The sequence below is a fragment of the Pseudophryne corroboree genome, chromosome 2 (genome assembly GCF_028390025.1).
Source record: "Pseudophryne corroboree isolate aPseCor3 chromosome 2, aPseCor3.hap2, whole genome shotgun sequence".
In the NCBI taxonomy this organism is placed as follows: domain Eukaryota; kingdom Metazoa; phylum Chordata; class Amphibia; order Anura; family Myobatrachidae; genus Pseudophryne; species Pseudophryne corroboree.
The window spans coordinates 132,664,122-132,678,398 of NC_086445.1; the positions used below are offsets into that span (position 1 = coordinate 132,664,122).

Sequence of the window (14,277 nt, forward strand, 5' to 3'; positions counted from 1 at the left end):
ATTGTAGCACACTGAATGAGCAGTCACATTGTAGCACACTGAATGAGCCAACATTCACATTGTAGCACACTGAATGAGCCGAAATTCACATTGTAGCACACTGAATGAGCCGAAATTCACATTGTAGCACACTGAATGAGCCAAAATTCACATTGTAGCACACTGAATGAGCCGAAATTCACATTATAGCACACTGAATGAGCTGAAATTGTGACAGCAGGGACAGTCAGAGTGACGACAGGGAGAGAGAGAATAACGACAGGGAGAGAGTGACGACAGGGAGAGAGTGACGACAGGGAGAGAGAGTGACGACAGGGAGAGAGAGTGACGACAGGGAAGACAGGGAGAGTGACGACAGAGAGAGAGAGTGACGACAGGGAGAGAGAGTGACGACAGGGAGAGCCAGTGATGACAGGGAGAGACAGTGACGACAGGGAGAGAGAGTGACGACAGTGACAGCAGGGAGAGAGAGTGACAGTAGGGACAGGGACAGTAACGACAGGGAGAGAGGTGACAGCAGGGTAACATTACCTCATTTGTTGCTGGCAGCGGTGAGCGGTGGGCTGCTGGCGGTGGCGGGTGGCTGGCGACAGCGGGCAGCTGGTGGCGGGTGGCTGGCGGCGGTGAGCGGCATGCGGCTGGCGGTGGTGAGCGGCTGTGTGCTAATACAGCGCTCTACACAACCGCCAGCCGCTGCGCAGGGACGGGGAGCAAAGGATGCGCTATATTGAACCCACCACACCGCTGTAATTGTGGTGGGATTAACAGTGAAGATTGGCCGTGTATGGACCAATCCTCCTGTGCACTGCTTCTATCTAAGGTGCGCTGGGGAACCCGCCGCCACTGCCACCTGAACTGTGGGTGCTGTGGCTGGGGGTGGGAAGGGATGTGTCCCGCTGGGTGAGCGGCGGTGGAAGCCGCTGGTGGACTCACCCTCTTCCTATGTGAACTGCGCTGGGGAACCCGCCGCCACTGCCGCCTGAGCTGTGGCTGGGAAGGGATGTGTCCCGCTGGGTAAGCGACGGTGGAAGCCGCTGGCGGACTCACCCTTCCTGCAGTGGCCAGGGGCAGTGGCAATGAATCAAGCGCACACTCTCCTCCGGATTATGCACCCCCCTGTAATCTGGCTCTGCTGCCGAGTCCCACTGCCACTTCCGCCCGCCGCGACGCATGGGTGATTGGACAGTGGATCCAGGACTGGATCCACTGTCCAATCACAGCTGCCTCCCTGTCAACGCGGCACTTATAGAAGTGCCGCTTTCAGCATATTTTTTAATGGGCTTTTACAGCCCAAGTGCTTGGCCTCGCCCCCCGCATTTTCCCGTTCCCATTGTCAACGGGAGGCACTGCTATTAGTGCCTCCAAAACCAATTTAAAGTATTAAAATTAATTACATAATATAAAGATGATACTTATAGCACAAAATATGTGCCATAAGTATCTTCTTTGTATTATTTCAATCATTAATGACAGGGGAGGCACTGCCTCCCCTGACTGCACGTCCCTGGGTTACATCCAGGGAATCGGTGACTGGGGGAGGAAGTGGATGATGCCAGAGAATGGGTGACAGGGGAGGAGGCAGTGGGTAATGCCCAGGGAATGGGTGACTGGGGGGAAGTGGGTGAATCCAGTGGGTGATGTAGAGCAGGCTTGGCCAACCTGCGGCTCTCAAGCTGTTATGAAAAACTACACAACCCAGCATGCCCTGGCATAGTTTTAGCATTCCCTAATAGCAAAACTGTGGCTGGGCATGCTGGGAATTGTAGTTTCACAACAGCTGGAGAGCCACAGGTTGGCTAGGCCTGATGTAGCGCATGATCGTGAGAGGCAGTGGGTGACAGGGAAAGGAAGTAACAGACAATCCACTTACTGTGGCACAGCAGCAGCAGTTGGGCCTAATACAGATCTGATCGCAGCAGCCAATTTGTTAGCTCATGGGCAAATCCATGTGCACTGCATGCCAGTCTGCGACTTTTTGCAGCTGGCGATCGCTCCATTAATTCCAAATGGAATTAATTAAGCATTTGCTGACAGCGAATAGTCACAGCCTGGCATGCTATGCAGCATGCCACAGTGTAGCATGCTCCATCGCAGTAAGATGAGCACGGCTACATCTAATATCTGCCTCCCGTGCAGTGCACATGGTTTTGCCCATTAGCTAACAAATTTGCTGCTGCGATCAGATCTGAATTAGGCCCGGTGTGCAGATCTCACGGCAGCCTTAGTCCCTGGGCATGGGTACAGAATGAGTGAGGCACCAGGATATAGGGGTGTATTCAATAATTGTCGGAAGCTGCCGTCTTGTCGGAAAGACAATTTGATTAAGTTAGTTTGCAGTGTTTATTTAGCATTTAGTGTTTATTTAGTATGTGTTGAGGTTTAATGATAGGATTCTTTCAGAGACTGGCAACTAGGTGTACATGCAAAGGCTTCGGCCCTTAGGACATTTAATGGAAACTCACTTTCGTACACCTTTTGCAAGTGACTGATAACAGAACAATAGTTTGCAATCAGAAATACAGCTAATGATACTACAATACATCTCAACTTCTATCAAAGTAACAGAATATTTCAATATACAGTATATCATGAGTGTGTAAAGCTGCTTTACATAAGCCAACATACTTTTACATTTACTATATAGAATAAAAAAGAGTTGTTGTTTTTTTAACAAAAATATCCGTTCTCTTGATTTACATATTTATACCTTTGATTTGCAGGATCTCAGTGCATCCAGGAGACAGGTCCCGGTGGTTTTTCTCATGTTCCTGGCCAGTATTAAGCCAGGTATAGGAGCAGTTACTTATTGACGTCACAGTTCTGGCTCTTTAGAAAAAAATAGGTTCACTTTGGATATCGTACATCAAAATTTGTTCAAATATTAGAACTTGTATGAAAAATATTTTTTGAAGATTATCCTACATGCCTTGGCCAAATAAAAGTAGTATTATTTGTAACTAGTTGTGTTCACTTTCTCATTTATTTTCCATATTAATTATCTGGTGATACAAGGAAATGGAATAAGGAATTCATTTTGTATTGATTACAATTTAAAATGAAAAAATAATTCACAGTATGTCTTATGACAATCTTTTGACTCTGAACTTAAGGGACAATCAAGACAGTCTTTTGATATCTTCAAGATCAGCTCAATCCTCACCAAAGATCAGAACATTAAAAAAGGGGATCCGGGCCAGCCTGTTTAGGGGGGCAAGCTGCCAAAACGGGAAAGCCATACCCTTAAGTGGGTGGCACAGTATATAACGAGGGCCTACTATTGGAAAAAGGGCAAGGCCATGCCCCAGAATGGTTGATGGTGTCCTCTAGTAGCCCAATAGATCTCCCAGCAGCCCTGATCATGACCATAGCTGACAGCTGTCCCTAATTTAACAATCTTAGTTTCTCATACATCCGAGAGGATACTGGGGTCATCATAGAACCATGCGGTATAGACGGGATTCGCAGGAGACATGGGCACTTTAAGACTTTGAAAGGGTGTGAACTGGCTCCTCCCTCTATGCCCCTCCCCCTCCAATTTTAGAATTGTGCCCAGTGAGACTGGACGCACTGCAGGGAGCTCTACTGAGTTTCTCTGAAAAAATAAGAATTTACTTACCGATAATTCTATTTCTCGTAGTCCGTAGTGGATGCTGGGGACTCCGTAAGGACCATGGGGAATAGCGGCTCCACAGGAGACTGGGCACATCTAAAGAAAGCTTTAGGATCACCTGGTGTGCACTGGCTCCTCCCCCTATGACCCTCCTCCAAGCCTCAGTTAGGATACTGTGCCCGGACGAGCGTACACAATAAGGAAGGATTTTGAATCCCGGGTAAGACTCATACCAGCCACACCAATCACACTGTACAACTTGTGATCTGAACCCAGTTAACAGCATGATAATAGAGGAGCCTCTAGAAAAGATGGCTCACTACAACAATAACCCGAATTTTTTGGTAACAATAATTATGTACCAGTATTGCAGACAATCCGCACTTGGGATGGGCGCCCAGCATCCACTACGGACTACGAGAAATAGAATTATCGGTAAGTAAATTCTTATTTTCTCTGACGTCCTAGTGGATGCTGGGGACTCCGTAAGGACCATGGGGATTATACCAAAGCTCCCAAACGGGCGGGAGAGTGCGGATGACTCTGCAGCACCGAATGAGAGAACTCCAGGTCCTCTTTAGCCAGGGTATCAAATTTGTAGAATTTTACAAACGTATTTGCTCCTGACCAAGTAACTGCTCGGCAAAGTTGTAAAGCCGAGACCCCTCGGGCAGCTGCCCAAGATGAGCCCACCTTCCTTGTGGAATGGGCATTTTAAGATTTCTCTAACGTCCTAGTGGATGCTGGGGACTCCGTCAGGACCATGGGGAATAGCGGCTCCGCAGGAGACAGGGCACAAAAGCAAGCTTTTAGGATCACATGGTGTGTACTGGCTCCTCCCCCTATGACCCTCCTCCAAGCCTCAGTTAGGTTTTTGTGCCCGTCCGAGAGGGTGCAATCTAGGTGGCTCTCCTAAAGAGCTGTTTAGAAAAGTTTTTTTTTAGGTTTCAATCTCAGTGATTCCTGCTGGCAACAGGATCACTGCATCGAGGGACTTAGGGGAGAGATTTCCAACTCACCTGCGTGCAGGATGGATTGGAGTCTTAGGCTACTGGACACTTAGCTCCAGAGGGAGTCGGAACACAGGTCAGCCTGGGGTTCGTCCCGGAGCCGCGCCGCCGATCCCCCTTACAGACGCTGAAGAGACGGCAGAACGGAGGTCCGGAAAACAGGCGGCAGAAGACTCCACAGTCTTCATGAAGGTAGCGCACAGCACTGCAGCTGTGCGCCATTGTTGTCACACGGCTCACTGACTCAGTCACGGAGGGTGCAGGGCGCTGCTGGGGGCGCCCTGGGCAGCAATATAATTACCTTTAGTGGCAAAATAAATACATCACATATAGCCATTAAGGCTATATGTATGTATTTTAACCCAGGCCAGTTTATTAAAAACCGGGAGAAGAAGCCCGCCGGAAAAGGGGCGGAGCTTATTCTCCTCAGCACTCAGCGCCATTTTCCTGCTCAGCTCCGCTGGTGAGGAAGGCTCCCAGGACTCTCCCCTGCACTGCACTACAGAAACAGGGTAACAAAGAGAAGGGGGGCATAAATTGGCGATATTTATATATTAAGAGCGCATATATAGTAAACAACACCTTCTAGGGTTGTTTATATACATTTATAGCGCTTTTGGTGTGTGCTGGCAAACTCTCCCTCTGTCTCCCCAAAGGGCTAGTGGGTCCTGTCCTCTATCAGAGCATTCCCTATGTGTGTGCTGTATGTCGGTACGTGTGTGTCGACATGTATGAGGAAAATATTGGTGAGGAGGCGGAGCAAATTGCCTGTAATGGTGATGTCACTCTCTAGGGAGTCGACACCGGAATGGATGGCTTATTTATGGAAATTACGTGACAATGTCAACACGCTGCAAGCCGGTTGACGACATGAGAGGGCCGGCGAACAAATTAGTATCTGTCCAGGCGTCTCAAACACCGTCAGGGGCTGTAAAATGCCCATTTACCTCAGTCGGTCGACACAGACCCAGACACGGACACTGATTTCAGTGTCGACGGTGAAGAAACAAACGTATTTTCTTTTAGGGCCACACGTTAAGGGCAATGAAGGAGGTGTTACATATTTCTTATACTCCAAGTACCACAAAAAAGGGTATTATGTGTGAGGTGAAAAAACTACCTGTAGTTTTTCCTGAATCAGATAAATTAAATGAAGTGTGTGATGATGCGTGGGTTTCCCCCGATAGAAAATTATTGGCGGTATACCCTTTCCCGCCAGAAGTTAAGGCGCGGTGGGAAACACCCCTCAGGGTGGATAAGGCGCTCACACGCTTATCAGAACAAGTGGCGGTACCATCTACGGATAGGGCCGTACTTAAGGAGCCAGCTGATAGGAGGCTGAAAAATATCCTAAAAAGTATACACACACATGCTGGTGTTATACTGCGACCAGCGATCGCCTCAGCCTGGATGTGCAGAGCTGAGGTGGCTTGGTCGGATTCCCTGACTAAAAATATTGATACCTTTGACAGGGACAGTATTTTATTGACTATAGAGCATTTAAAGGATGCATTTCTATATATGCGAGATGCGCAGAGGGATATTTGCACTCTGGCATCAAGAGTAAATGCGATGTCCATATCTGCAAGAAGATGTTTATGGACACGACAGTGGTCAGGTGATGCAGATTCCAAACGGCACAAAGATGTATTGCCGTATAAAGGGGAGGAGTTATTTGGGGTCGGTCCATGGGACCTGGTGGCCAGGGCAACTGCTGGAAAATCCACCGTTTTTTACCCTAAGTCACATCTCTGCAGAAAAAGACACCGTCTTTTCAGCCTCAGTCCTTTCGTCCCTATAAGAGTCATATCTGCCCAGGGATAGAGGAAAGGGAAGAAGACTGCAGCAGGCAGCCCATTCCCAGGAACAGAAGCCCTCCACCGCTTCTACCAAGTTCTCAGCATGACGCTGGGACCGTACAGGACCCCTGGATCCTACAAGTAGTATCCAAGGGGTACAGATTGGAATGTCGAGAGGTTTCCCCCCTCGCAGGTTCCTGTAGTCTGCTGTACCAATGTCTCCCTCCGACAGGGAGGCAGTATTGAAAACAATTCACAAGCTGTATTCCCAGCAGGTGATAATAAAATTACCCCTCCGACAACAAGGAAAGGGGTATTACTCCACACTATATGGTGATACTGAAGGCTAGGTGAGACCTATTCTAAATCTGAAAAATTTGAACACTTACAAGGGTTCAAATCCAGATAGAGTCACTCAGAGCAGTGATAGCAAAGAACAAGGGGACTATATGGTGTCCCGGGACATCAGGGATGCTTACCTCCATGTCCCAAAATTTGCCTTTTCTCACCAAGGGTACCTCAAGTTCGTGGTACAGAACTGTCACTATCAGTTTCAAGACGATGCCGTTGGATTGTCCAAGGCACCCCGGGGTCCTTACCAAGGTAATGACCGAAAGGAGGATTCGTCTTCAAAGAAAATGGACGACCTCCTGATAAGAACAAGGTCCAGAGAACAGTTGGAGGTCGGAGTAGCACTATCTCAAGTAGTTCTACGACAGCACGGGTGGATTCTAAATATTCCAAAACCGCAGTTGTTCCGACGACACGTCTGCTGGTCCTAGGGATGATTTTGGACACAGTCCAGGAAAAGGTGTTTCTCCCAGAGGAGAAAGCCAGGGAGTTATCCGAGCTAATCGGGATCCTCCTAAAACCAGGAAAAGTGTCAGTGCATCATTGCACAAGAGTCCTGGTAAAAAATGGTGGCTTATTACGAAGCGCTTCCATTCGGCAGATTTCACGCAAGAACTCTTCAGTGGGATCTGCTGGACAAATGGTCCGGATCGCATCTTCAGATGCATCAGCGGATAACCCTATATCCAAGGACAAGGGTGTCTCTCCTGTGGTGATTACAGAGTGCTCATCTTCTAGAGGGCCGCAGATTCGGCATTCAGGATTGGATGCTCGTGACCACGGAGGCCAGCCTGAGAGGCTGGGGAGCAGTCACACAAGGAGTGTGATCAAGTCTGGAGAATTCTCTCCACATAAATATACTGGAGCTAAGAGCAAATTTATAATGCTCTAAGCTTAGCAAGACCTCTGCTTCAAGGTCAGCCGGTATTGATCCAGTGGGATAACATCACGGCAGTCGCCCACGTAAACAGAAAGGGCGGCACAAGAAGCAGGAGGGCAGTGGCAAAACTGCAAGGATTTTTCGCTAGGCGGAAAATCATGTGATAGCACTGTCAGCAGTGTTCATTCCGGGAGTGGACGACTGGGAAGCAGACTTCCTCAGCAGGCACGACCTCCACCCGGGAGAGTGGGAACTTCATCGGGAAGTTTTCCGCATGATTGGGAACCGTTGGGAAAGACCAAAGGTGGACATGATGGCGTCCCGCCCGAACAAAAAATGGGACAGGTATTGCGCCAGGTCACGAGACCTTCAGGCGATAGCTGTGGACGTCCTGGTAACACCGTGGGTGTAACAGTCGGTGTATGTGTTCCCTCCTCTGCTTCTCATAACCAAGGTATTGAGAATTAAAAGACATAGAGGAGTAAGAACTATACTCGTGGCTCCGGATTGGCCAAGAGGGACTTGGTAACCGGAACTTCAAGAGATGCTCACAGAGGACTAATGGCCTCGGGAGCTAAGAAGGGATTTGCTTTCAGCAAGTACCATGTCTGTTCCAAGAGGAACCGTGGCATCGGCCTTTAAGAAAGGACCTGCTCCAGCAGGGACCTTGTCTGTTCCAAGACTTACCGCGACTGCGTTTGACGGCATGGCGGTTTGAACGCCGGATCCTAAGGGAAAAGGCATTCCGGAAGAGGTCATACCTACCCTGGTCAAAGCCAGGAAGGAGGTGACCGCACAACGTTATCACCACATGTGGTAAAAATATGTTGCGTGGGTGAGGCCAGGAAGGCCCCACGAAAAAATTTCAACTAGGTCGATTTCTGCACTTCCTGCAAACAGGAGTGTCTATGAGCCTCAAATTGGGGTCCATTAAGGTTCAAGTTTCGGCCCTATAGATTTTCTTCCAAAAAGAATTGGCTTCAGTTCCTGAAGTCCAGACGTTTGTCAAGGGAGTATTGCATATACAGCCCTTGTGTGCCTCCAGTGGCACCGTGGGATCTCAACGTAGTGTTGGGATTCCTCAAATCATATTGGTTTGAACCACTCAAATCTGTGGATTTGAAATATCTCACATGGAAAGTGACCATGCTGTTGGCCCTGGCCTCGGCCAGGCGATTGTCAAAATTGGCGGCTTTGTCTTACAAAAGCCCATATTTGATTTTCCATTCGGACAGGGCAGAACTGCGGACTCGTCCCCAGTTTCTTCCTAAGGTGGTGTCGGCGTTTCACCTGAAACAACCTATTGTGGTGCCTGCGGCTACTAGGGACTTGGAGGACTCCAAGTTGCTAGACGTTGTCAGGGCCCTGAAAATGTATATATATATATATATATATATATATATATATAATTCCAGGACGGCTGGAGTCAGAAAGTCTGACTTGCTGTTTATATTGTAGGCACCCAAAAAGCTGGGTGCTCCTGCTTCTAAGCAGACTATTGCTCGTTGGATTTGTAGTACAATTCAGCTTGCACATTCTGTGGCAGGCCTGCCACAGCCAAAATATGTAAATGCCCATTCCACAAGGAAGGTGGGCTCATCTTGGGCGGCTGCCCGAGGGGTCTCGGCTTTACAACTTTGCCGAGCAGCTACTTGGTCAGGGGCAAACACGTTTGCTAAATTCTACAAATTTGATACCCTGGCTGAGGAGGACCTGGAGTTCTCTCATTCGGTGCTGCAGAGTCATCCGCACTCTCCCGCCCGTTTGGGAGCTTTGGTATAATCCCCATGGTCCTGACGGAGTCCCCAGCATCCACTAGGACGTTAGAGAAAATAAGATTTTACTTACCGATAAATCTATTTCTCATAGTCCGTAGTGGATGCTGGGCGCCCATCCCAAGTGCGGATTGTCTGCATTACTTGTACATAGTTATTGTTACAAAAAAATCGGGTTATTATTGTTGTGAGCCATCTTTTTTAGAGGCTACTTCATTGTTATCATACTGTTAACTGGGTTCAAATCACAAGTTGTACGGTGTGATTGGTGTGGCTGGTATGAGTCTTACCCGGGATTCAAGATCCTTCCTTATTGTGTACGCTCGTCCGGGCACAGTACCTAACTGAGGCTTGGAGGAGGGTCATAGGGGGAGGAGCCAGTACACACCATGTGATCCTAAAAGCTTGCTTTTGTGCCCTGTCTCCTGCGGAGCCGCTATTCCCCATGGTCCTGACGGAGTCCCCAGCATCCACTACGGACTATGAGAAATAGATTTATCGGTAAGTAAAATCTTATTTTTTGGCTGTGGCAGGCCTGCCACAGAATGTGCAAGCTGAATTGTACTACAAATCCAACGAGCAATCGTCTGCTTAGAAGCAGGAGCACCCAGTTTGTTGGGTGCATACAGGATAAACAGCGAGTCAGATTTTCTGACTCCAGCCATCCTGGAAACATGTATTTTCAGGGTCCTGACCACGTCAAGCAACTTGGAATCCTCCAAGTCCTTAGTAGCCGCAGGCACCACAATAGGTTGGTTCATGTGAAATGCAGAAACCACCTTAGGTAGAAAATTTGAGGACGAGTCCTCAATTCTGCCCTTTCAGAATGAAATATTAAGTAAGGGCTTTTATATGATAAAGCCGCCAATTCTGACACACGCCTGGCTGAAACCAGGGCTAACTCGTCACTTCCATGTGAGATATTTTAAGTATACAGTGGTGAGTGGTTCAAACCAATGTGACTTTAGGAAACTCAACACAACATTGAGATCCCCAAGGTGCCACTGGAGGCACAAAAGGAGACTGTATATGCAGCACCCCTTTTACAAATGTCTGAACTTCAGGCACTGAAGCCAGTTCTTTTTGGAAGAAAATCGACAGGGCCGAAATTTGAACCTTAATGGGCCCTAATTTTAGGCCCATAGACAGTCCTGTTTGCAGGAAATGGAGGAAACGACCCAGTTGAAATTCCTCTGTAGGGGCCTTCTTGGCCTCACCCCACGCAACATATTTTTGCCAAATGCGGTGATAATGTTTTGCGGTTACGTCTTTCCTGGCCTTGACCAGGGTAGGGATCTTCAGGATCCGGCATTCAACCGCCATGCCGTCAAACGCAGCCGCGGTAAGTCTTGGAACAGACAAGGCCCTTGCTGGAGCAGGTCCTTTCTTAGAGGTAGAGGCCACGGTTCGTCCGTGAGCCTCTCTTGAAGTTCCGGATACCAAGTCCTTCTTGGCCAATCCGGAACCACGAGTATAGTTCTTACTCCTCTCCTTCTTATGATTCTCAGTACTTTTGGTATGAGGGGCAGAGGAGGGAACACATACACTGACTGGTACACCCACGGTGTTACCAGAGCGTCCACCGTTATTGCCTGAGGGTCCCTTGACCTGGCGCAATATCTGTCTAGTTTTTTGTTTAGACGGGACGCCATTATGTCCACCTTTTGTTTTTCCCAACGGTTTACAATCAGGTGGAAGACTTCTGGGTGAAGTCCCCACTCTCCCGGGTGAAGGTCGTGTCTGCTGAGGAAGTCTGCTTCCCAGTTGTCCACTCCCGGAATGAACACTGCTGACAGTGCTATCACATGATTTTCCGCCCAGCTAAAATCCTTGCAGCTTCTGCCATTGCCCTCCTGCTTCTCGTGCCGCCCTGTCTGTTTACGTGGGCGACTGACGTGATGTTGTCCGATTGGATCAATACCGCCTGACCCTGAAGCAGGGGTTTCGCTTGACTTAGGGCATTGTAAATGGCCCTTAGTTCCAGAATGTTTATATGAAGAGATGTCTCCAGGCTTGACCATAAGCCCTGGAAATTCCTTCCCTGTGTGACTGCTCCCCAGCCTCGCAGGCTGGCATCCGTGGCCACCAGGACCCAGTCCCGAATGCCGAATCTGCGGCCCTCTAGAAGATGAGCACTCTGCAACCACCACAGGAGGGATACCCTTGTCCCTGGTGACAGGGTTATCCGCTGAAGCATCTGAAGATGCGACCCGGACCATTTGTCCAGAAGGTTCCACTGTGCGTGGAATCTGCCGAATGGGATTGCTTCGTAGGGAGTCACCATTTTTACCCAGAACCCTTGTGCATTGATGCACTGAGACTTGGTTCGGTTTTAGGAGGTTCCTGACTAGCTCGGATAACTCCCTGGCTTTCTCCTCCGGGAGAAGCACCTTCTTTCTGGACTATGTCCAGAATCATCCCTAGGAACAGAAGACAAGTCGTCGGAATCAGCTGCGATTTCGGAATATTGAAAATCCAATCGTGCTGCCGCAACACTACCTGATATAGTGCTACACCGATCTCCAACTGTTCCCTGGATCTTACCCTTATCAGGGAATCGTCCAAGTAAAGGATAACTAAAATTCCCTTCCTTCGAAGGAATATCATCATTTCGGTCATTACTTCAGTAAAGACCCGGGGTGCCGTGGACCATCCCTACGGCAGCGTCCGAACTGATACAGTTCTGTACCATAACCTGAAATACCCTTGGTGAGAAGGGTAAATTTTGACATGAAGGTAAGCATCCTTGATGTCCCGAGACATCATGTAGTCCCCTTCTTCCAGGTTTGCAATCACTGCTCTGAGTGACTCAATTTTGAATTTGAACCTCTGTATGCAAGTGTTCAAAGATTTTAGATTTTAGATTTTAAAATCGGTCTCACCGAGCCGTCTGGCTTCGGTACCACAATAGTGTGGAATAATACCCCGTTCCCTGTTGCAGGAGGGGTACCTTGATTATCACCTGCTGGGAATACAGCTTGTGAATGGCTTCCAAAACTGCCTCCCTGTCAGCGGGAGACGTCGGTAAAACAGACTTTTGGAAACGGCGAGGGGAATACGTCTCGAATTCCAATTTGTACCCCTGAAATATTATCTGAAGGATCCAGGGGTCTACTTGCGAGTGAGCCCACTGCGCACTGAAATTCATTGAGAACGGGACCCCACCGTGCCTGAACTTGTAAAGCCCTAGCGTCATACTGAGGGCTTGGCAGAGGCGGAAAAGGGTTTCTGTTCCTTGGAACTGGCTGATCTCTGCAGCCATTTTCCTCTCCCTCTGTCACGAGCAGAAAAGAGGAACCCTTTTGTCCGCTTGCCAACCAGGACTGTGCCTGATAATACGGCGTCTTATTTTGAAAGGCGACCTGGGGTACATCCCCTCTTTTAAGGCAATACTTCCAAATGCCGTTTGGAATCCGCATCACCTGACCACTTTACTGGAATAATTGGACAACGCACTTATACTTGATGCCAGTCGGCAAATATTCCGCTGTGCATCATGCATATATAGAAATGCATCTTTTAATTGCTCTATAGGCAATAATATACTGTCCTTATCTAGGATATCATATTTCCAGTCAGGGAATCCGACCACGCCAACCCAGCACTGCACATCCAGGCTGAGGCGATTGCTGGTCGCAGTATAACACCAGTATGTGTGTAAATACATTTTAGGATACGCTCCTGCTTTCTATCAGCAGGATCCTTAAGGGCGGCCATCTCAGGAGAGGGTAGAGCCCTTGTTTTTACAAGCGTGTGAGCGCTTTATCCACCCTAGGGGGTGTTTCCCAACGCACCCTAACCTCTGGCGGGAAAAGGTATACTGCCAATAACTTTTTAGAAATTATCAATTGTTATCGGGGGGAAACCCACGCATCATCACACACCTCATTTTATTTCTCAGATTCAGGAAAACTACAGGAAGTTTTTCCTCACCAAACATAATACCCCTTTTTTTGGTGGTATTCATATTATCAGAAAAGTGTAAACTTTTTCCATTGCCTCAATCATGCAATGTGTGGCCCTATTGGAAATCACGGTTGTCTCTTCACCGTCGACACAGGAGTCAGTACCCTTGTCGGCGTCTGTATCTGAGGTAACGGGCGCTTTAGGGCCCCTGTATGAGACGTCTGGACATGCACAAGCTGAGTAGCCGGCTGTCTCATGTCAACCACTGTCTTTTATACAAAGCTGACACTGTCACGCAATTTCAACAGTACATCCACTCAGGTGTCGACCCCCTAGGGGGTGACAACACTATTTCAGACACTCTACTCCGTCTCCTCATCATTTTTCTCCTCATACATGTCGACACCAACGTACCGACACACAGCACACACACAGGGAATGCTCTGATAGAGGACAGGACCCCACTAGCCCTTTGGGGAGACAGAGGGAGAGTTTGCCAGCACACACCAGAGCGCTATATATATATACAGGGATAACCTTATATAAGTGTTTTTCCCTTTATAGCTGCTGTATTGTTATATACTGCGCCTAATTTGTGCCCCCCTCTCTTTTTTAACCCCTTTCTGTAGTGTAGTGACTGCAGGGGAGAGCTAGGGAGCTTCACTCCAACTGAGCTGTGAGGGAAAATGGCGCCAGTGTGCTGAGGAGATAGGCTCCGCCACTTTCTCGGCGTCCTTATCATCCTTTTTCTGTATGTTTTGGCAGGGGTTAAATGCATCCATATAGCCCAGGAGTTATATGTGATGCATTTATTTTAGCCATATAAGGTTTTTTATCGATTTATTGCGTCTCAGGGCGCTGCCCCCCCCAGCGCCCTGCACCCTCAATGACCGGAGTGTGAAGTGTGCTGAGAGCAATGGCGCACAGCTGCGGTGCTGTGCGCTAC

At 48.5% G+C, this 14,277-nt stretch overlaps 1 protein-coding gene and 1 long non-coding RNA gene across 6 annotated transcripts in view; one reads left to right on the forward strand and one right to left on the reverse strand.

Annotated features, from left to right (window-relative positions):
- The window catches only part of LOC135003315 (uncharacterized), a 57,506-nt gene extending 54,696 nt beyond the window's left edge, over positions 1 to 2,810 (forward strand). Inside the window, exon 5 of the long non-coding RNA XR_010204346.1 lies at positions 2,721 to 2,810. This is a non-coding gene — a long non-coding RNA (uncharacterized LOC135003315). The remainder of the gene's footprint in view (positions 1 to 2,720) is intronic.
- FLT3 (fms related receptor tyrosine kinase 3) overlaps positions 1 to 14,277 on the reverse strand; it is a 238,801-nt gene that overhangs the window by 30,167 nt on the left and 194,357 nt on the right. For all 5 annotated transcript variants that reach the window (XM_063951725.1, XM_063951722.1, XM_063951724.1 and 2 more), the window contains one exon: positions 2,708 to 2,826. In XM_063951725.1, coding sequence (XP_063807795.1) covers positions 2,708 to 2,826 — 119 coding nt within the window. The remainder of the gene's footprint in view (positions 1 to 2,707; positions 2,827 to 14,277) is intronic.